The sequence below is a fragment of the Brienomyrus brachyistius genome, chromosome 18 (genome assembly GCF_023856365.1).
Source record: "Brienomyrus brachyistius isolate T26 chromosome 18, BBRACH_0.4, whole genome shotgun sequence".
Classification (NCBI taxonomy): domain Eukaryota; kingdom Metazoa; phylum Chordata; class Actinopteri; order Osteoglossiformes; family Mormyridae; genus Brienomyrus; species Brienomyrus brachyistius.
Window position 1 is genome coordinate 21,824,209 of NC_064550.1, and position 21,551 is coordinate 21,845,759.

Below are 21,551 nucleotides of genomic sequence, written 5' to 3' on the forward strand. Positions count from 1 at the left end.
TAATAAAAGGACCAGTAGCACTAGGGCACTCCCATATACACAGGCGTTGGAGCTCTTTGTTTGAAAACATCAGAAAGATTAAGTGCTCTGACAAACATTGCCAAGTCGGTACACAATAAAGCGTTTTATTCTTTTTTTCCCTTTGTCTTCTCTCTAGATGTAGGGGAGGGTTGGGGCTTGGATCAGTGAAATATTACGTGAAATCAATAGAAATATTTGATATAGCAAAATAATCTGCGAAAAGTCACATGTATTTGTCACATGAAGTACAACATTTTTCTGCCGGCACCAGCTACCACCATAAATATATTTGACATGTGGGAAACACTGAATGTAAAGTCAAATGAAACAACACTAAACTTAAAAACAACAAAAACTAACATCTATTAAGAACAGGAACTTAGTTGTGTCATGGCTTCATATACTACGTTTATGCAATATTTCCATCTGTTCCGTCATTGCACGCTCACAAGCACATGCACGCATTTTCAAGTAATACTAAAAATAGCAGGGAAATCGGCATATAAATTATGCTCAGACTAAAATCACAAAATTCCATTGTTCCGAGCGACCTATTAACATCCATCCATCCATCCATTTTCCAAACCGCTTATCCTACTGGGTCGTGGGGGGTCCGGAGCCTATCCCGGAAGCAATGGGCACGAGGCAGGGAACAACCTAGGACGGGGGGCCAGCCCATCGCAGGGCACACTCACACACCATTCACTCACACATGCACACCTACGGGCAATTTTGCAAGTCCAATTAGCCTCAGCATGTTTTTGGACTGTGGGGGGAAACCGGAGTACCCGGAGGAAACCCCACGACGACATGGGGAGAACATGCAAACTCCACACACATGTAAACCAGGCGGAGAACTTGTTAACATACACGACTAAACCTGTTTTAATATATAACAATATTATATATTTGAAATATAAACTATAAATTCTGGTGGACGAACGTTCCCACCGTGAAATCGAACTATTAGTATAATTGGTGATATAACGGGACACAGTTTGTGCACAATTTCTACCGGCATTTATGTTTCCCTGACAGAAAAATTATCTTACCGTTGGACTTTTTGGAGTCCAAATTTAGAAATAAAGAGATATTTCCGGGAACGTGCTTAACTACTTTCCTGTTTATTTCTCACATCACTCCACCGCACAATTATAGCCCACATTGCTAATCACAAATTCGTATTACTTATAACCATCTGCCGTATTAGTTATAATAATGCATCTGCTTCTTAGCAGTTTGCCACGTCTGTACACATAGTATAAGTAATACTAACAATAAAGAAATATACGAAAAACAAAAACATATCACTTAAGGAATTAAATAATCAACATAATAGGATGAGGGAAATGCAGCCACGTATCAGCACACGAAAATATCAAGACACGGAAAATAATACACATAGTAAATATAGTCTGTCTCCATATCACGTTTAATTGGTTGATACAGAACGTTCAGATAAGCATTGTGAACAATGTAAAATACATAGACTTATATATTCATTATTACAATTATCGAGATACTTTGCTGCATATTTCTTTACCTTGTCATTTTAGCTTCAATCCAATTAACGTTGCTCGACGGATTTTTATTAAATTTATTTACGCCAAACCAGCAGGCGCCGGCCAACGCCATTTAGTTGTGGAAGTCGAGCAGGCGCATGCGCAGGATGGGAGCCACGCCGTGACAGCGGCGGCGCTGCACGCTGCCGCTCAGCCAACGCTACAGGAAAATAAAGTGCGTGGTCTGCTGCCGCTCAAAGAGGTAGCGGCACAGCACATGACAAGCCGGGGCGAGTGTCAGGCTGTCCAGACGTTACCGGGCGGGCAGAAATAAGAACTCGAGGAAGCCTTAGGTAAGAGAATCATTTATTGTGATGTGTCGCACAGGCCATCTGCTGGAGCCGTTCTGATTTTCGGTTTGAATACGAACCATAATTGTTTATGTTGGCGATGATGTGGGTGACAAGTGAAAGTTGCCAGCATGATATTTCACGACTGATGCTGTTGAAGTTTGGAGGAAATTTAAACCGCACTGGGTTTGAATGCGGTTATGCTTTGGTGTAAAATTGCGTTTTTAATCATTCGTGTCGCGTCTGTTGAGAAAGAACCGCTGATGTTCTTTCTAGAGGGTTCGTCGAGTTTTATGGGAAGTTGGATCATTCTCAGCTCATGCCGTAAATATGGTAAGTGAAATGTAACCAAGAGCAGGCCGAGATGAGGCCCCTGCTAAGTTGTGGTCTGATTGGCAGTCATCCCAGCCAATGAAATGTTTAGAATTTGGAGCCGTCAGTGGCGTGAGCCAATGAGCTTTCCAGAAATCGGCAAAGCAGTAGCGATGTAGGGGAGATGTGCAATAATTAAACCTGCTACTAAACGAGCGCTCATCGCATTTGTCGTCAGGTTTCAAACATTAAAATTAACTTTCTTCATGAGCTCTGACCTGCATAAAGTTAAATTTAAGGCGTGCCGATCTGCTGGATGCCAGGTTCGGTCCTGTAAATACCACATGCACGTTTCTGCGCGAGCGTGTCCGCAAAGGTAGCCTACGCCGGGTTATGGACAGAAGTCAAAAGAAGGTTAGGAGGGTGGCTTTTTAGGCCAGTGCTTATAAACTGCAGGGGAGTCCATAAAATGTCTTTCTTTTTTTTTTTTTTTGACGCGTTGCCTTTGCTCATACTTGGACTGGTCGTGCGCGTCCCCGTGCGCGTTCGCGACGGCCACATTGTAAACAGCGCGGAAAAGTCCCGCGCTGCGCGCCATCCTCGGCGGCTGTTTGTGAAGCGACGCTGTCGGTCGCATGTTCTCAGGATCACGGCGAAAATGATTCTCTCAGGTCACGGCTAAGCGACGGACAAACGCATGCATTTTTACTGAGATTAAGTGATCTGTATAGTATGCCTTCGGCAGTTTTATTATGATTTCATCATGGCGTACGTAAACTATATCGAGGATAAATATTTTGTTCCCTTACAAGAAGTTAATGTCATTAAGTATTGGTAATTAAAAGGATTATTATTTGTTGTCGTCGTCATTGTTATTTAACTTGTTAATCCGAAATGCCGCCTGCTGGTTTCGGTCCGTGCGCCGCTAGGTGCGCAGTTCGGGACAGTTTGCTATCACACCTGTACAATTCTGCCTTTTAATAATCGCGAATTATGAAATAAAGAAACTTTAATATATATATATATATATATATATATATATATATATATATATATATATATATATATATATATATATATATCTGACAGCCGTGTGTTTACATTCGTTCCTTGAAATTACATTGAAAACCACATTTTGTTTCACTATGACGGCAGACACAGAATCAGATTTCTCAGATTGTTTTCCCAGTAGATTCAGTTTGTCTTGCTGCACCCCCCCCCCCACCCCGTCCCACTCGCGAGTTTCGAAGCATATAAATAGAGATATTGGTGGACAAAAATACCAGTCTCTATAACAGGCATTTATGACTCTTCTTGGTACCTTTTATGAAATATTATTAAATTGTGTCACCTTTCAGCCCGGGGGGTTCTAGCTATTGAAAAGACCTGAGGCTTGACTTTGTTTATTTTTTTTCTTTTTTGATGGAAGACTGGCATCGGGGCTCGGCTTAGAATACCAGGCGCTATAGCCCGAGTGATCGGACGGATGTAACGATGCCCATGTTTCAGCTTAGGACGGGCCGTGGATGGTCGATCTGCGCGGTCGGGCCACTGAAGCACGCCGATATTCTCTCTCTCCCTTCCTCCTTCTCTGTGGAGTCTTGCAGTTGCTGACTTCTGCTTGCGACGGTCAGCGTTGGAAAGGTTCCTAAAAAATCTCGACCGATCTTCCTGCTGCTTCTTGACAGACAAACGTGATATGATCGTTCGCACGTTACTCATTTCCTGCTCTGAGCCTCCTGCCCTCTCCGAAGAAGTGCAGGCTAGGGTCTTGGGGGGGGGGGGGGGGGGTTGAATTGTCAGGCTCTGACCTCAGACTGCAGACTTGCTGTTCTGCCTGGACTCCGTGTGGTCCTGTGGTACTGGTTCCTTTTTGTTCATTCTGTGCCCCTTAGAGGCTGTGAAAAACCTGCCTGACATGTTCTGCCCAGTCAGAGCCCTGCAGGTTCTCGCCATCCACGTAATTGCTGCCCTGAGCTGATGGCGTTGCAGTGGTTTGCGGTCAGTTGGTGTCGCCTCTGTGGATTGGCAGGGACTTGAACCTTCCCATGTGTTCGGACGTCCAGTTCTGGGTGTTCCTCCACGTTCTAAACCTATTATTCCACTTTTCTTCATTCGTTGTTAACAGTGATGGTCTGTTGGAAACAGCTGGGTTTTGTTAAAGTTTAAAATTTCTGATAACAGGCTCTTTGGTTGGATTTTGTCGCCATGGAAATATCTGAGCTGCTCCTATTTTGCTTGTGTCTATGCTCAGACTGCAGCAGTGTTGGTTAACGCTGCCCTAATTTCTGGCAGTTTGATGTGGAATGGCTCATGCCGTAAGTCCTAATTAGTTGTTAGAACTCATCCCGATTTCATGCTGATTAATTATTCCATGGCTTTCTCTCCCCCCCCCCCCCCCCCCCCAGAGTTCAACGGCTGTGAAGTCTTAGGATGATGATGATTGAGTGTCTTTTAAAGGTTGTAGTGATGCTGACGTCTTCCATCTTTGCCTGCTAGGTGCCCCCCACCTCCCACGTGTTCACGATGACCAGGACCCCCCCCAACAGAAGGGGCATCAAATTTGAAGTTGGAGCTCCACTAGAAGCTCGAGACAACTTGAAGAACTGGTCAGTAACTTCCAGAATGTTCATAACTTGTATTCAGTTCGTTCAGTGTCCCCCCCCCCCAGCCTGCCCCTAACCCCCATCTGCTGTGGTGGTTTTTATCAGGGGCGATTTTAATCTCACCGCTTGGTGGTTCATTTGCTCTGTGTCTGTTTTAGCTGGTTGTTAGTGCCTGGTGCTATGATGGCCCCCTCCCACTGTCTCTTCTGGTGGGGTCTAACTGCCCCCCCCTCCCGTTTTGCCCACCAGGTACGTGGCCAGCATTGAGAAGATTGACCATGATGAGGAGCGGGTGCTGATTCACTACCGGCAGTGGAGCCATCGCTATGACGAGTGGTTTGACTGGAGCAGCCCGTACCTGCGGCCGGTGGAGAGGATCCAGCTGCGGAAGGAGGGCCTGAGGGAGAACAGCGGAGGATCGGTGAGGGAGTCCGGCCGGCCCGGTTGGTGGCACTATGTCACCATAGCAACGACCTTTACTGTCACCTGACCTTTACTTCATGATTTACTGGATGAGGACTTTCTGACTGTCTGTTTAGCAGATGAGCCAGTTTGGGACTAAAAAAAACATTTGAGGTTCCCTGCTAACTTGTGGTCGTTTGGTTTACAGGACGCAGATCAGCCAAAGTAGGCTGAAGATGCATGTTTTATTTTCTTGATAACAAAAATTGTTGTGTTTCGAAAGACTTTAGGCTTCGTATTTGGTGCATTTAGCCAGAGCCAGTTAAGAGCCCAGTTTGACTAAAAGCACCTTATAAGCTAGGTGCTGGGAACATGGGGAAAGGCACTAGGAATGAGGCCATAAGCGACGACGGCACCAAATGGCATCGTCATGCACACACAGTGAGTGACACGCCACCTTAGAAATAGTTTGTTTATGAATCACATCCTTCTGTCGTCCTGATTGCTCTGATAGACAAAATATGACTAAAGACAGCAGAATATACAGTGCAAAGCACTAGCTAAAAATATTACAGGAGTCAAATAGTTTGTTTGTTCGCTGTTTTATTTACAATTTTAGTTATTTCTCATGTCACATTCTATAGAGAGCTGTCAGGAAAACTCTTCTCATTGCCTGCATCTACCGTTCTTTGCTGTACTGTTCTGCATTTGATAAATAAACATTGATTTCATTTGGAATGTGTATGTCCAACAAAGTCTTATGTTCTGTTCTGGTTATGTTTAGTGCTTTTTGTTTTACTTTGACGTTCGAGCGGAACTGTAAACAGACATGAATCTCATGCTGACGTCGTTAACCGTTGTTCCCCCCCCCCCCCCCCTCCCCCCGCTCGTGTTTCGTGTCGATGCGAAACTCGGCCTGCCCCTGTCTCCACAGCGCTTTCACATGAATGATAAGGTCCTTGCCAGCTGGTCAGACTGCCGCTTCTATCCAGCCAGGGTCTTGTCTGTTAACAAGGATGGTAGGTACTCTATTATTATTATTATTATTATTATTATTATTATTATTATTATTATTATTCTATTATTATTATTAAGTAATAATATCAACCAAGTGTGGGATCATGGGTCACTGTGTGGCTCAGCGTGTTAGGACTCTTTGACCGTGTTTAGAAGGTCGTTGGTTCAAATCCCAGGCTCAGTTGACTGAATTTTCTGTTTTGACTATGAGCAAGGCCCCGCAGTTGCCCCAGGGACTGTCTGACTTTGCCTTTGCATTCTATGTCACTTTTGCATAGAAGCTTACGCTAAAATAGAATATAAAATGTCCGGGCAGTTGTGAGTTCAAATCCCATGGCTGAGAGTGCAGTTATATTACTGCTGGGCCTTTGAGCAGGGCCCTTAATCCCAGCTGCACCTGGGATGCTGGCTGACCCTGCTGGTTGTGCTGCTTTGGACAGAAGCACGTGCTAAATAAATATATGCCAGTGAAAATGTGAGAAAGCCGTCCAGGATCTGGATGGAAGCAGAACCGCGAGATGATTTCTTGGAATATCACTAGGGCACTGTAGTATCTGGTATTGAATGTCCTTTCACAAGAACAGAGCTTCTGGGAATGTCATGAATGTTAATGTGGGATAATTTTAAACGAATCTAGCTTGTGCCTGTGTTGGTTATACTGGATAAGTCGCTCGATTCACTTCTTTTTGTTTTGTCCTTTTCAGCTTCCTATACTGTGAGGTTCTTCGACGGAGTTGTCCAGACCGTGAAGGAGATCCACGTGAAGCCTTTCCACCGAGATGTGAGACCACTTTATCCATCTCAGGCTGACTGTCTGCTTTGCAAGAATTGCTTCTATTTAACAGCATTAGCTTTATCTATGGGCAGGTCCTTCTTTATCATCTTGTCAAAGGTGCTTCAGCCCTGACTGCTTTTGTTGGGGATTATGATGTAGTTACTGTGTATGTGCCAGTTTGTATTTGCTCTGTGTAGTTAAGGGATGCATAGTGAACAAGATGCATGCTGGGAGAACCACTACAGGTCCATCCAGGACAAACTGGAATCTTACCAGCCTCTTACCCAGGGCCCTTTTATGTTACTTGTTACTATAAAGCGGTTCTTCCCATCAGGGCCCGCAGACAGTTAATGTTTTTGCTCCCACCTACTGGGAGCTGGGAGGGAGCAAAAATGTGGACCAACTGGGGGTCCCCAAGGACTGGGTTGGGAAGTAATGCAATAAAGGATTACAGTGACTCGGTGGGTAGCACTGCAGCCTCTCGCCTACAGATTCGCGGGTTTGAACCCCCCACTCTGCTCTGAATTTATATGTAGAACTTTGTGTCCTATGCTGCCTGGTGTAGAGTCCCGGATAGGCGGATGGACGGACAGATGAATGAAAAGATGACGGTCGTTCTTGTCAGTTGGCTTCTCTCTTTATATTGAGCTGTACTGAATGGACCAGAACACTCTGTAACATGCTTGGCGAATAGCTTCATTCCTGATTTTATTCCTCTCCTTGTCTGCCACAGAGAAAAGGAGGGAAATCAAAATCGGAGGAGAAACGTAAAGACAAATCTCAGTTCAGAAAGAAGCAGCATGAGAGGAACGGGAGGTCCCCTGGAGGAGAACGAGACTCCACGGAGAACGGGAATGTCAAGAGCAGAAGGGCCCAAGGGAGCATCCTGGACCGGGCCGCCAATGGAGAGGGGGAGGCAGGGGCAGGCAAAAAGAGAGGGATGGAGGAGGAGGAGCCCGCAAAGGTGGAAGATCTGGGGGTCGAGACGGGAAAGCAGACCAGCGGGGCCTTCAGTGGGAAAAATGACGGAGGGGTGGTGCCGGCCAGGGAGGGGGGTCGACGGGTTCTGAGGGAGCTGCCCGGAAGGCCGGGGGCCGGGGAGGTCAACAGCGTGGAAGTGCAAGAGGAGGGCGAGCCGGGAGGCCAGTCTGCAGACGCCAGCCCCCTGCAGGAGCTCATGGAGGTCAAGGCGGAGGTGGAGATATCGGAACATCTGAAGGCCGGCCTGGAGGACGCTCCGTACCAGAACCGAGGCCGGCAAACCCGACCGGCAGAAGGTGGGTTTCTGCTGGAGCCCTCCAGCTGTCAGCTGATGATTATATTAAGCACTACACCAGAGCACAGCCCCCCCAATTGTATTATAATATTAACGACAATTAACCACAATAAAAACCCAAACGACAACAATGAATAATGTGTCAGTAATGCTATATTTTAGCAAATAGAATACAGTCAGTTCTCAATAACATAATCATCCCGTAAGCTCTTATGTAAGGTCATATTTTGCATAATTCAGATTTCTACCCTATTTCAAATATACCGTTATTAACTACTAAAAAAGACAAATAAGAAAAAGTTTTCACCTTTTTGCGTTGGCGCTTTCATGAACGGAGTCTGCATTTTCGTAGGTCGGTTTTAAGTAGAGCGAGAGGCGTCGTGTACGCTTTCCGCGTTACGGGTTTTGCAGACTTCAGAGAGGCGGTGTGCACACTTCCTGATTATGGTTACTTGTTATTCATGTTTTTTTTTGTTTTTTTTCCTTTCTGTAGCTTGTTCTGAACTTTTATGCGTCGCTATTGGCTGACCACGTTTTGTCTTCTCTCCCCAGGTGCAGCGCAAACCGCCCGTGAAGTTCTCGAGCTGAGGAAGAGGAAGATCTGCCTTGGACAGAGCCCACCTTCGAAGAGAAGCAAGCCAGACATCAGCACAGGTCTCCCGCCCTCGACGTCCCTCTCGTCCGAGATCCTCTGATATTCCTCCCCCCCCCCAAAGCCCCCAAGCAGAGCAGTGTTTCCCAACCCGGTTCTTAGTTCACGTTTTTGCTTCCTCCCAGAACAGTCCACATAGGGAGCTGGGAGGGAGGAAAAATGTGAACTGTCTGTGGGTCCCTGGGGACCGGGATGCGAAACACTGGAGTGGACAGTAAATCCCGCTGAAGAGCAAAACACCCAAAGGGTCAGCGTGAGATAAACACAGCAGGGTATCATCACTTGTAAGGTGACACTGTGAACCGCAGAGTCCCTGGGGTTAGATCTCACTGACGTGTCATTAATTGTAAGATATTTTAGCCTGCTGCTGTCATTGATATAGGCCGCAGGTGGCTGGGGTTTATTCAAAGCCATTCCGTTTTTCACCTGCTGTGCACTGCTGTAGTGTCTTCTGCTATCTTGTTAAGTGCACATGTCACTGCCATAAATCATGGGAAGTCATGTGACTGGTGTTAAACCAATGACAGTTCTTCTAGCTGGATCGGTTGACCCATGCGTCATATCCTGTTAGCTCTTCCAGAGGTAAATCTCAGAAAGCATCGGAGCGATTTATAACTTTGTTCTGCGGTTCTCATATTTGCCTACCCTGTCCCCTTATTCAGCGAAGCCTGGTTCTGTGGAGTCCAAACCAGCAGAGTTGGACCCACCCACAGCGACAGTGGCGGTGCCGAAAGTCAACAGGGAGACTCTGGACACGGAGGGACAGACAGAGACCCCCAAACCACCCACGGAGCTAGGACCTGATCCTCCTGTACAAGGTGTGATCCCAAGTCGGCACGTATGAACTGTTAGTTGGTTCTGTCGGCTTTGACAGTATCGGCCAACATTTGAGGTCTGAGAGGAGCAGCAGAGAAATGGGGGAGAGAGCTGGGGTATTTTGCGGTTGGGGAAACTCTGCTTGTGATCAGAAGGTTGTTGGTTCAAATCCCAGGGTCGCCAGAGCGATTTCATTTTTGGGCCCTCAATTGCTCCAGGAACTGGCTGGCCCTGCTTTCTCAGTCTTTTTTTTTTGGATGAAAGCTGAATTATTAAGTGTTTCCCACTTTGTCTGGAACTGGTGAAATAATCTGAGTTTTTGTGTTTCTTTGCAGCTCCGGTAGTGAGAAAAGCACAGCAGCCAAACCCCAATAAGTACAGCCGGGAGCCTTGTGAGTACACACCCTGCCCCTCTGCGTCACATGACACCGTTCACGTGACGCCAAGAACTGACCCGCCCATTCCTGCGTTTCCAGTGTACAGAGTGGTGAAGAACCAGCCGCCACCTGTGCTCTCCATCAACTTGGACCACAACCCCTTCAAGTGCCGAGCCCCCGGCTGCCACAAGTCCTTCCGCAAGGCCAAGCTACTGCACTACCATGTCAAGTACTACCACGAAGGGGACGAGGCAGCCGAGGCGGACCTCAGCCCCCCCCGGAGCGTGCAGACGAGGCAGGAGGCCGCGCTGGACACCCCCAGGACGCGGCGCACCACTTCCACTCATCTCAGTCAGTTTCTCCCTCTTTCCGCATAAACATAGAGATTTGATTCTAGAAGTGCTCTCTCTTACCCACATTCATTGTAGAAATTCTACAGTGTGATGGATAGATTTATATACTGTGGAACCCCAGGAAAGTCCAGAATCTTAATTCATCAAATGCTCAATCAGATCATTCAATCAAATGTTTCATATTTTTACTGAATCCCTTTTTCAGAAAAGCCAAATAACCCAGTGAATTTCGCTTAGTTTAGTGGTTTTCTCATTTCATTAATTTTTTTTTTTGTTAAGTAACTTGATTGTACTTCTTTGCATAGGTTCCTCCATGAACAGCACCCACAGGACTTTGTACCCGTCCCGAATGGGCAAGCTGAATGAGCGGAAGCGAACGTTGGCTCCCCCTGGTGGTGGGGCTGGGAACCGGCAGCGGCCCTCGCTGCAGAAGAGCAGGGAGAATCGCATGGAAAAGCCGAGGTGCAAGGTGCTCGAGAGGGAGCCGAACGTGGCCAGTGCAGGTTGAGCATTCTAACCCGTCTCAGGCGGCCGCCTTGGCCGTGCGCGGGGGGGCTCTTCTGCGGCCCCGTCGCTGTCATAAATCTGTATGGGTCGTGACCCCTGTACCTCCTTGTGCCTGGCAGTAGCGAGGGAGCGGGCGAAAGAAGCACGGATTAAAGACTTCCTGCGCATCAGGCTGAAGAAGAAGAAAAGGAAGAAGAGGAAAAGGTCTAAATCGGGTAGGGAGCCGTCCTGCTGTGCGCCGGGTGGAACTCGGAGGCCGTCAGATTGGAATCGGTGAAATCTGATTTCAAATGGAATGTTTCTGGAACGGGGCACGGAGATGGGAACGCGGACGGTGGTCGCCCACCTCCAGCACTGAACTTCCCTGTGCTTCTTCCATTCGAGCTCTTTATTAACCTAGATTAGGCTGTTAATTGGCTGAATCAGATCAAGCCATCAAATCACACAATTGGGGGGGGGGGGCGAAAAATAATTGTAATGCTTGTCAGTAAATTTTAATACTCTTCATTAAAACGAGTACATCTTTCCATCTTTTAAACATTGTAAACGGGCCTGGAGCCCAATATCCCAGCAAGCGGCACAGTGCTGAGGCACACCCAGAAAGACATGTCAGGTCGTCATAGGGTACAGATCCCTATAGCTGTACCATAATGCGAGGGGTTCCCGACCTTTTGGTGACTGTGGACCAGCACACTTCATGCAGAAATACCGTGGACCGATTGATCGATGGGCCAGGTTTAGATTTATGTAGACGCCCAGGTCTAGATTTAAGCCACACCTGTCTGCATATCCCGGTAACTAGTTGCATTTCATTGTTGGGGTCGCGACACGTATGATGGCCGACTAATGAGCTCCACTCTTAACTCGGCTCGTACGTGACTGGAAGCAGGTACAGCTCCGAGTGAGCCTGGAGAGCACTGACTCGTGTCCTCCGTACACAGAGGAGGACAGTGGGAGTGACTGGTCCACGGACAGCCCCTTCTGGAGCCAGGAGGAGCTGCAGGAGCTGGATGCTGCCGCGGGCGTGACTGTGCCCGGCCTGGCCTCCGACGTCGTCCGCTGCATCTGCAAGGTGCAGGAGGAAAATGACTTCATGATCCAGGTCAGGGGCTTCTGCGGGTCACCTGACCACAGGAGGGGGGGTGGAGACAGGGTTACTGGGCTGTTTGTTTAAACCAGGATCTCAAACACCTTTGGTCGCCGATGTCGCCAAAATCGAATGTGAGGCTGGATGGGGAGGTGGGTGACATTAAACTGTTGTACTAACATCCCCTTTCCCCAGTGTGAGGAGTGCCTGTCCTGGCAACATGGCGCGTGCATGGGGCTCATGGAGGACAGCGTACCGGAGAGATATACCTGCTATATCTGTCGATACCTGCCTGGTGAGAAATGCTGCCCCCTACTGGAAAGAAAATGTAGCGGCTTTCGAACATTTTGTTGTTGTTGGAAATATTTTTAATATCATTTTAGGTACCCTTGCTTGTTGTGTGTGATTTTAAATTTTAACCACTATGCCACCTAGTGTCTTTGGTGCACATTTTTTTGTGTGTGTGCATGACGGTGAATGAAGATTGCTTAGTGATTGTCATGCTGGTGCTGATTTCCAGGGCAGAGGTGGAGCCTGCACTACAGGCATGACAGTGATTGGCTGAACAGAGGTCACATGTACGGCCTGCCATTCCTAGAGGAGAACTACTCCGATCAGAATGCCTCGAAGATCACTGCCGCCCACCAGCTGCTAGGAGACGTGCACCATGTCATTGAGGTGCTCAACGGCCTGCAGCTTAAGATCAGCGTCCTGCAGTAAGTCCTAAGCTTAGATGGTGGAAAACGGAGCAGTTGCCCTGTTTGGCCTGCAGAGGGCGACGTGCTGTGGGGCCCTCCCCTGGTTATTGAATACTGAGCCTGTGTATTTCCCAGAATTCCCTTTGAGACCGCACATCTAATCATGTAGAAATGACATTCATTTAAAGCTAATTTATTAGTCTAATTAGGTGTTAATTATTAAATTTGTTTTGTTTTCTGCTACTATTAATTTTTTCAGTAGCTTGAGATTGATGGAAACCAAATGCAATTAAGTTGCACACATACTTTTCATTTGGATTTATGATTTGTATGGCACTTATGTTAATGTGTCTGTACTGTGCAATTGTTAATACCGTTAGCATTTTTTCCTAAATATTAACCTGCCTAATGAGGCCTTAATTAACAAGGGGAACAAAAATACGTTTTCATAGAATTTGCAGGAACATTTAAAACTCCGGGTCTCTTGGACGTGGCTGACAAATGCCAGCCCCTTGTCCTCACTCTCCCAGGGCTGCAGGTCCAAGGTTTGGAGTCACCGGCCTGTGGCCTGTACTGCGGGGTTACTGGCTTATCAGGGGGGACTTGTCGGATTTCAGGTAGTCTGGGCAAGATGTAAGTGAACGAACGTGAAGTCCATTTGAACTGTGGTACCTTAAATCCGACACGTTACCCTGATAAGCCAGTAACCCCGCTCCGCAGTACAGGCCCCAAGGTCACTCGGCAGTGCTTACATATTTGGGATTGAGCACCTTGCTTATGGGTTCAAAATGGCATTACTTTGCTGGTCACGGGGTTTGAACCAGCAACCTTCCAATCACAGACACGGAGTCCTAGCCCACTGAGTCACCCTCCACCCATGTGCTATCTAAATAACCACTGACTGGCTTAAAGTGAAATTATTCATTTTTTTTGTCATGCCTGGCTTTACCCTACCTTCTGTCATCTTTACAGGAGCCAGTCACACCCTGAATTGCAGCTCTGGTGCCAGCCGTGGATTCGGGCAGAGAAGCCGAAGAAGATGGCCAGCACGGAGAAGGAGGTGGCGCCCCCTGCTGCCCTGGAGGACAACACACAGGACAGTGGTGACATGTACCACTCGACGCTTGTTGGAGGGGAGAAGATGGGCCACGCAGCCACCCAGGACTCGTATATCAGCAGCGAGCACTGCTACCAGAAGCCGCACGCGTACTACCCAGCCACGGAGCAGCGGCTGGTGGTGGAGACCCGGGACTCGGAGCTGGAGGACAGCCTGCGCAGCACCGAGGACCTGCTGACACTGGAGCACCGGTACGGGGTGCCGCTGGACCCCGACACGGGCAAGATCCAGCCGTCCCCGCAGCTCGAGGGACCGACCAACGCTAAGGTGACCGCGGCCCTGATTCGGAGGCGGGGACACCGCGAGTGTCGTGACGAGGCTAACGGCCTTGGGGTGTTTTTACAGAAGGCGGACGGCTGCAGGAAGCAGAGCGGGGACAGAGGCGGCCAGGTGAAGATCGAAGCGACGGAGGTGGGGGCAGCGGCTGAGGGCAGCCTGCAGCAGCAGTGGCAGATAAACCTACTGGACCACATTGAGGCTGTACAGGAGGAGGTCACGCACAGGATGGACTTCATCGAGAAGGAGCTGGACGGTCAGTGGGCTCCCCGGCCTCCGACAACTAGGGGCTGTGCTTTCTCTGCGCCCTCTCCCATGCCCAGCCCAAGGCGTAAGCGACCTGGGTGGCTGCTTAGGTCAGTGACCACCAGGGGGCGCCCCCAATCTGATGATCATGTCGCATGGGAGGGAAGATAAGTGACGGCTAGCTTAATCAAAATTTGCCGCACTTCAGCCCATTTCACATAAGCGTCGCGCATCGCACCGAACTTACCATGAGCGCTCTGATCATGTATATAAACCAGGCGCTGAGATTCCATCCTAAAGCCTGTGGCAACTTTGCTTTTCAGTTGATTATTATATTTATTATTATTCATTAATAATTATCATTTTTTGTATTTATGTATTTTTTCCTTTGGTGTAATATCTCTGACATTAGGAACTTGGTGCTAAACAGAGATGTAGCCTCATGCTAACATCGAATCTGAACCTCAAGCGCAGTTTCAAAACGGAAAATCTTAGCGGACGCTCAAGGTAGCGTGACGCGGGGTGGCGAGTCGACGCTCGGCTCTGCATAGACAGCAATGGAACGCCTGAAGTTGACGATTTCCTCTTCCTCCGGCCCCACAGTTCTGGAGAGCTGGCTGGACCACACGGGCGAACTGGAGCCGCCAGAGCCGCTGGCTCGCCTTCCCCAGCTCAAGCTGCGGATCAAGCAGCTTCTCACGGACCTTGGCAAGGTGCAGCAGATTGCTCTCTGCTGCTCCACATGAGGGCGCCAGAAAGTTTATTTTATTTTATTTTTTTTTTCAAGCCAGCAATGCTGATAGTGTTCAGACCCTATGGCCCTATGGAAGATTTCCGAACGTAGAACTGAACATAAGAGGACGGGATGATGAAAGATGGCCTGCGGGCGATCCCGGAAAGAGCGTAAGGAAGATTCTGAACACAAAGGCCGGGATTTCTGTTTGGAGCAACAGGCACTATGCAACAAAGCCAAGGAAGGATTGTACCAGAGGTCATACTGAAAGCAGAAATGCGACATGCAAAACACACGCGCAGGTTTTATCACTTAGTCCTGTTAGTCATTCCGCAATATTAATAATGATTGTTTTGGTTACCGTTAATCTATTACAGTTATGTGAGGACAGCTAAATGGTAGACATAGAATCCTTAAGCACTTGTTTAAGACCTGTGACGAGGGATTGTTACCGCAGAACTCTGTTTATAAACATCTTTAACTACGATATTTCGGTAGTATGTTCATTCATCTTCCAACCGCTTACCTTGGCCAGGGTTGCCGGTATTTTTGTCATTTTGTTGTTACCTAAAGCTTTTGGGACTTTTATTAACAAAATGCTTTTGAACTGCATAGCAATTATTGTTAAATGGATACATGTGTAAGTTTTTTTCTTTTTAAGGATGAGGGAAATGTATTTGTGAAACAAAGAGCGTTTATATGTAATATTACGTATTTTAACAGGTGTCGGCGCATAAATTTGTATATAAATTTTTATTTTCGCTGTCATTGTGATGAAAATTGTTACCGTCTTCTATTTCACTATTGATGATAAATGATGTGCTTTGAAAAGCAAGTATTTTAAACTGCCTTTGTATTTACGTACGCCATTACGAGAAACGTAACTACGGGCTTTTCAGATTCCTTATTTTATTGTAGCGTTCTTTCTAAAGACGAATATCAACTGTACTTTTGTGTAACCGTCTCCTTTTTCAATACAGAAACTCTAACAGTAGTGTGTTACGCCCCAAATTATTACGGTGTTTTTCTTCACGTGAATATTCTCTTACATTTTGGTACGATGCTGCGGTGTCATGTGCACTTAATGGTTGTAAATTACCGGCGATCATAACATTTTTAAATGGTAGAGTTAAATCTACAATGCGTGTCTCTTTTTTTGTTACATTTTTCCACAGAAATCCCCATGGAGGTTCCCCCCTACACATAACAAAAACTAATCGTCGGTTATTTGGGAAATTTTATATGTGCAGTAGCTGTTATTTTCCGTAATGTATTTTTTTTATGGGGAGGAGCTCTATCCTGGAAAGAGATGTGACCAAGCCTGTGTTAGGGTGGCTTTTTATTGTGTCAATAGCTGGGAAAAGAGGCAGAGAGAAGACGGATGTGTAGATGGTTAATAATAGTGGATGTTTTGACATTTGCTTTATTGTGGCGATTTGCGCCATATCTGCATGTCAGCGCAACATGGTATCTGTTTGTAGACCTATTGTCGATCCACCCGTCCATCTTCTATACCATTTGTCTTTATACGTGGGTTACAGTGAGGTATAGAGCAGGAGGAAGGGGTCCGTCTTGAATGGGTATGATACGTCATCACAGGACGCGCGTAAAAATATGGGTAATTTTAAATGCATTAAATTCACCGAAACCCAATATGAACACTGCTTATTGAAATGAATTAAAGAATGAGTGTTACATCTTGTATATCTCTCTTCAAGACAGCCGAAGTGTTTTACGGAACCAGAATGGGAAGTCTCTTCAACCGGCATCACTGTGTAGCCCCCACCTGGGTGATGGGACGGGAACCATTCTGCAGCAGTAGCTGAGGTCGTGAAGGGGCAGGAGAGAATTTGGCAGTTCGATGTAGGGCAGTGGTTCTCAACCCATTATTTACCATGCCAGCTCAGTCATAACCCTATACCAGGTATAGGTCATAATATATGCTGATTAGGAGATCAGATCTGATGGGGCCACAGTGGGAAGGACATTTTATCCAGGACATGGGGTATGACTCTTCTGAAAGATGCCCAGGGATCATTTATGACCTCAGAGAGTCAGGACTTTCGATTTTACGTCTCATCCAAAGGACAGGGACCTAGTCACTGCACTGGGGCATTAGGATCCATAGAGACCACAGGACGGGCTAACCTGCTAGTCACACCATCACCTATTGGAGTTTGATGGTGTCCGATACAATGAGGGTGTGGGAAGGAGTCTTTGGTAGGATACTGGACAATCTGCGGAAATGTAGGCAAATGCTGGCTTTAATTGCCAGTTGCTGTATAATTGCCCTATAGTGTAGCTATTTCATTTGAATGACTTAAACTAAAAAGGCAAGAGAGACGCTGTTCAGTTATATCTGAGTGGTATAAGTGCCTAGGCTTCCGATTTTTTTTTTTTAAATCCATTTCCACATTGCTCATCCGGTTGAGGATCAATACTTATCTGTCATATCTCGTTGTGTATGTTGTGTAAATATACAGAGAATAATGTCATCATAACCAAAATCAAATAATTTGGTAGGTAAGTAGGATAGTTGTATTTTTATTAGATCTAAAACAGAAATACGAATGACTGAGAGCAGGGTTACGCCGGAAAAATCTGAACGACTGCTATTAACCAGATACCAATGGGCAAGATGCTCAGGGTTATTTAGACAGGACATAACCCTTCACGTGACGGTGAGTAAGAAGTATTGGCAAACAGAAACACACAAGATGATTCACATAAAAAGGGATGAAGACAAACAGTCGGCTTAACCAAAAGAGGCCGGTATATGCAAATTAGGACCGGGCTGACGTCACCAGCCTGCGCTGCGGCCCGTGCCCGACCGTAAAATATGTAATATTTTACTTATATGTAACTAGATAGTTTATTTCTCACTAACGACCAGCTAAACAGCAGCGGAGACGCGAAGATACGTAACAGACATAACTGCAATGTTTATGCGCGGCGTGTTTATCCCAAGCGAATTAATAAACTGAACTGCAACTTGCTACCAGAATAAATTACAAACGACTACAGTATGCTGACTTTTTTTGTGGTCCCCGTTATTTCCTGGTCATGTCCTATTAGGCTTTTGAGTGAGACATCTCCGTGCCGACCTGCCGGGGGTGGCTGGGGGGCTGTCATTCAGTGCGCGCGGCGGCCGCGCGGATCCGCCCCCGTGTGAGAGCCACCATCAGCAAGGACAGATATATCCTCATATATCCCGGGCTGCGAGCTCCCCAGTCCTAACAAACACACGCACACGGAAAAAGGAGCGACGTTTGCTCATTTTTAATCCGAGCGGTAAGTCAGGCGTGTTTTCCCAATAATATACTATGTAACATATTCGGTTGGTATTATAGACAATATTTATACATTCATGGCGATGCAGCACTTGCTTATGGCTTATTTTTATTTAGATAAAATGTAGATAAAACTAATCTGCTTATGTTCAACTACGTCGTTTAGCAGTATCTACGCAATCGCCCGCATTTTACAGTAAATACAAGCCGGAGCCCTTTTCTTCAGGTAAGTTATAGATTATTCAGATGGATGTGTTCTTCACATTTACATGCTTTCAAAAAACTAAAACCCATGTCTAATCCATACAAATTAGAGACATCGCAGTATTGTAATAAGACGCGTAATGCATGCGTTTCTACGATTATGTAAAGCTTGTAAATGGTGACAAACTTTTAAATGAACGATGGTGAATTAGACGACGTTTCGACCGATGGACAGTAACCCCCAGCTTCGTTATTAGGTAACGTGGGTACTGGCAAATGCATAGGCACACCGAAATATTAATATTTCAGCACATGGTCCCATTCAACAGATTTTCTCCGACGCGAACTCGTCTCGTGCTAAAAGATCGAAATTTTAAATTGGCTGAGCTGCGATTTTAGGGAGTCAGGAGCATATATACCATACGCAGTCTAATGAAGTAAATCTAATTTGGTCGTTATAATATGGCTGAAGTGTGTTTTCTCATCTATCTGAATTAATTCTCAAGCCTTCTTCATCAGAAAAAAAACGGGATGGAGGGAGGACAGCACTGTAACTAACCGGCAAGCTCTTCACACAGATGAAATTATGTCACCACGATCTACGTGCTGGAAGCCGTTGTAATGAACCATCCAGACATGCATTTATTGCAGCATGGCACTGTCACCATGAAGCCTGCGTCGCTGCATGGAGCCACGTGCATCATGACCTTGTTTAAAGTCATGCGATTGTTAAGGTGACTTAAGCAACACAGCTTGATTTCTAGCAAAGATAAGTGTGTTTACACAACACTCATTGAAACGATATGTTAACCCTCCGGTCTTTGTGCCTAAAATCATTCAGATGAGCAGCCTTATCTGAATGAGGAGTCCATGTGTGTGTCTCTCTAATACCAACATCTTTTTTTTATTATTGTGGCGGGGGGGGTGTACTGTGCGCTCCACTTAACTGATTGTCAGTGACTTATTGTCATCCCTCAAAGTAACTGGCCCATAGAAGGAGGCTGGGCTAGTTAAATTCCGGTCAACAGTATATTACAATCGACCTTATTAAATCAATAATCAGATACCTGGGGAAGAGACGTTGCTTGTCTCCGGTGTATTAACGATGGCGGAAATGCGAGCCGCGGCCGCCACTGCCCTCTTATAACGTCAGATATCTAAGCCAAAACCAAGGCGCTAATTCCAGCCCCGGTGTGGTTTTCACGAACTTAAATGCTTCTCGAAATGTTGTTAACACACGTGGTGCATATATGGTCCGGAAGCAAGACAGGTCATTTTTATTGTCATTTATTTTTATGTGTAAGGAGTGGTAGTTTCCAGTAGACCAGTTAAATGTAAGAATAGTTCTGGAAATTTCCATTTGGTCGAATTCTTTCACAGCCCCTTGCTGTTCTGAGGGGTTGGAAGAGGGGAAAAAATCAAATGTAGGTTCCCACAATATGAGAAGTGAGGGCTATGTTAAGGAAATATGTCTCGGGAAATGTGCTGGGTGCGGTCAGCTCCTGAATCAAAGGACAGTAATGTTCAGAAATCACCGCCCTGTTTTTAAAAGACTCTCTTATATGGGGGTGTTTTTATTTATGTATTTTTTTTTGTTATCAAAACATTGCTGGTTTTACATTTTCCTTTGAGTTTCAGACTAGAGAGCAACAAGTCTGTTAGAAATCGAGGGGGAGCAGGGAGGGTCATTTGGAGGCTATTCCAGTTCGGGGAGGGGTGGGGGGGGGGTGGTGTCCTGGGGCAGTTTATTTTGCCTATGATTTGCCTAACTAATGTGACAGCTATGTTGATTATTGGTGTTGTGGAACATCAGAAATATCACAAAATTGTGTCATTCGCTTTTTATTACTCTTACTTGCTATGAATATACCCTGTGTACATTTTCTTGTTTCCATATCTATTAATTCTTAAATGTTTTTCTCGTGTTGGTAGCATATATGCTGTGTTTTAGCTCAGCTGTGATTCATTGTAGAGGCTAAGATAGTCCAGTAATGTCCTGTGTTGATATACTGTAGCCTATTTATTTTCCTCTTATTTACTGCTAATCTTATATCGATTGGTCCATTTGCCGGACAACAAGTGGACCAATCCTGAGACAGACGAAAGGCACGCAGATTCCGGGGGTGCTGGGAAATGGCTCTTTTAGTCTCCTCATCCGTTAGCCAGTATATAAGTTACATTTATTTGAAAAAGCAGGGACCACAAGCAATGGGGCCCAAGGGCCTTGCTCAGGGGCCCAACGGTGAAATCACTATAGGGGCTACGAGAGTTGAACTAGCAACCTTCCAATCATGGGTGTAGCATCCAAGCCCACAAACCGGCTCCATATGTTTTCATACTTTCCAGATGTAAACGTGTACATTTCTGCTTTGTGATGTACATTATAATGTACAGTTTGTCCTGCACAATGCATCAGTTTCCATGAATCTGACTAGGATAAGCAGTTAGAAGATGGATGGATGGATGGATGGATGGATGAGTGTACTGAAGTGATCCTCTTCCCAACACTGTCCTTCTTAGTCTGAGCGTCACACAGAGGCCAGTCTGACCTCCGTATAATGGGTACCACCCATCCCTCGTGGCTTCCAGGCCCTGAGAGATACAGAACAGTAATGGATCTGACCCTACTGTGGCCACTGATAGCAGCCTTTAAATATTATGTTTATCGGCTGCTTTCGGTCAATATATTTCTGTAGACTTGGAAGGAACATTGAAGGAATCCATGTATTTTAGGTCAGATGGGGTAGTTTTCTACAGCGTTTAAACATTTTTTTCTTGTATTTTTTTTTTTTGTACGACCACGCTGACACAACGGAAAAGCTGGCGGAGTGACCTATATAGAGATCAGAGCAGGTCGCTTTAGCTATTTGTTGCTACGCATTCTGGCTTTGTTTTAAGAGTATGTGCTTGGGAGACGCGGAGTGTCTGTGGTTG

At 46.2% G+C, this 21,551-nt stretch overlaps 2 protein-coding genes across 8 annotated transcripts in view; both read left to right on the forward strand.

Annotated features, from left to right (window-relative positions):
• Nucleotides 1-1,678: 1,678 nt before the first annotated feature.
• On the forward strand, nucleotides 1,679-16,117 carry LOC125712711 (PHD finger protein 20-like). 4 transcript variants are annotated; one of them, XM_048983075.1, is made up of 19 exons: nucleotides 1,679-1,876; nucleotides 4,685-4,794; nucleotides 5,041-5,212; nucleotides 5,551-5,634; nucleotides 6,128-6,212; nucleotides 6,915-6,991; nucleotides 7,719-8,262; nucleotides 8,814-8,915; nucleotides 9,576-9,731; nucleotides 10,065-10,121; nucleotides 10,206-10,457; nucleotides 10,765-10,962; nucleotides 11,086-11,181; nucleotides 11,908-12,068; nucleotides 12,249-12,348; nucleotides 12,574-12,769; nucleotides 13,724-14,135; nucleotides 14,214-14,400; nucleotides 14,994-16,117. In XM_048983075.1, exons 2-19 carry the CDS (start codon nucleotides 4,712-4,714, stop codon nucleotides 15,134-15,136), a joined length of 3,105 nt encoding a protein of 1,034 aa, XP_048839032.1. In that variant the 5' UTR covers nucleotides 1,679-1,876; nucleotides 4,685-4,711; the 3' UTR covers nucleotides 15,137-16,117. The 4 variants fall into 4 exon arrangements, with proteins under 4 accessions (XP_048839032.1, XP_048839033.1, XP_048839034.1 ...); XM_048983076.1 differs by having other exon boundaries at nucleotides 11,089-11,181; XM_048983077.1 differs by lacking the exon at nucleotides 5,551-5,634 and having other exon boundaries at nucleotides 1,680-1,876.
• Nucleotides 16,118-18,205: 2,088 nt separating this feature from the next.
• The window catches only part of LOC125712794 (protein NDRG3-like), a 38,621-nt gene continuing 35,275 nt past the window's right edge, over nucleotides 18,206-21,551 (forward strand). The window contains exon 1 of one of the 4 annotated variants that reach the window (XM_048983241.1): nucleotides 18,206-18,414. The gene's annotated coding sequence lies outside the window, so the exon portion shown is untranslated. The remainder of the gene's footprint in view (nucleotides 18,415-21,551) is intronic. The other 3 variants (XM_048983236.1, XM_048983242.1, XM_048983240.1) reach the window with 3 other exon arrangements.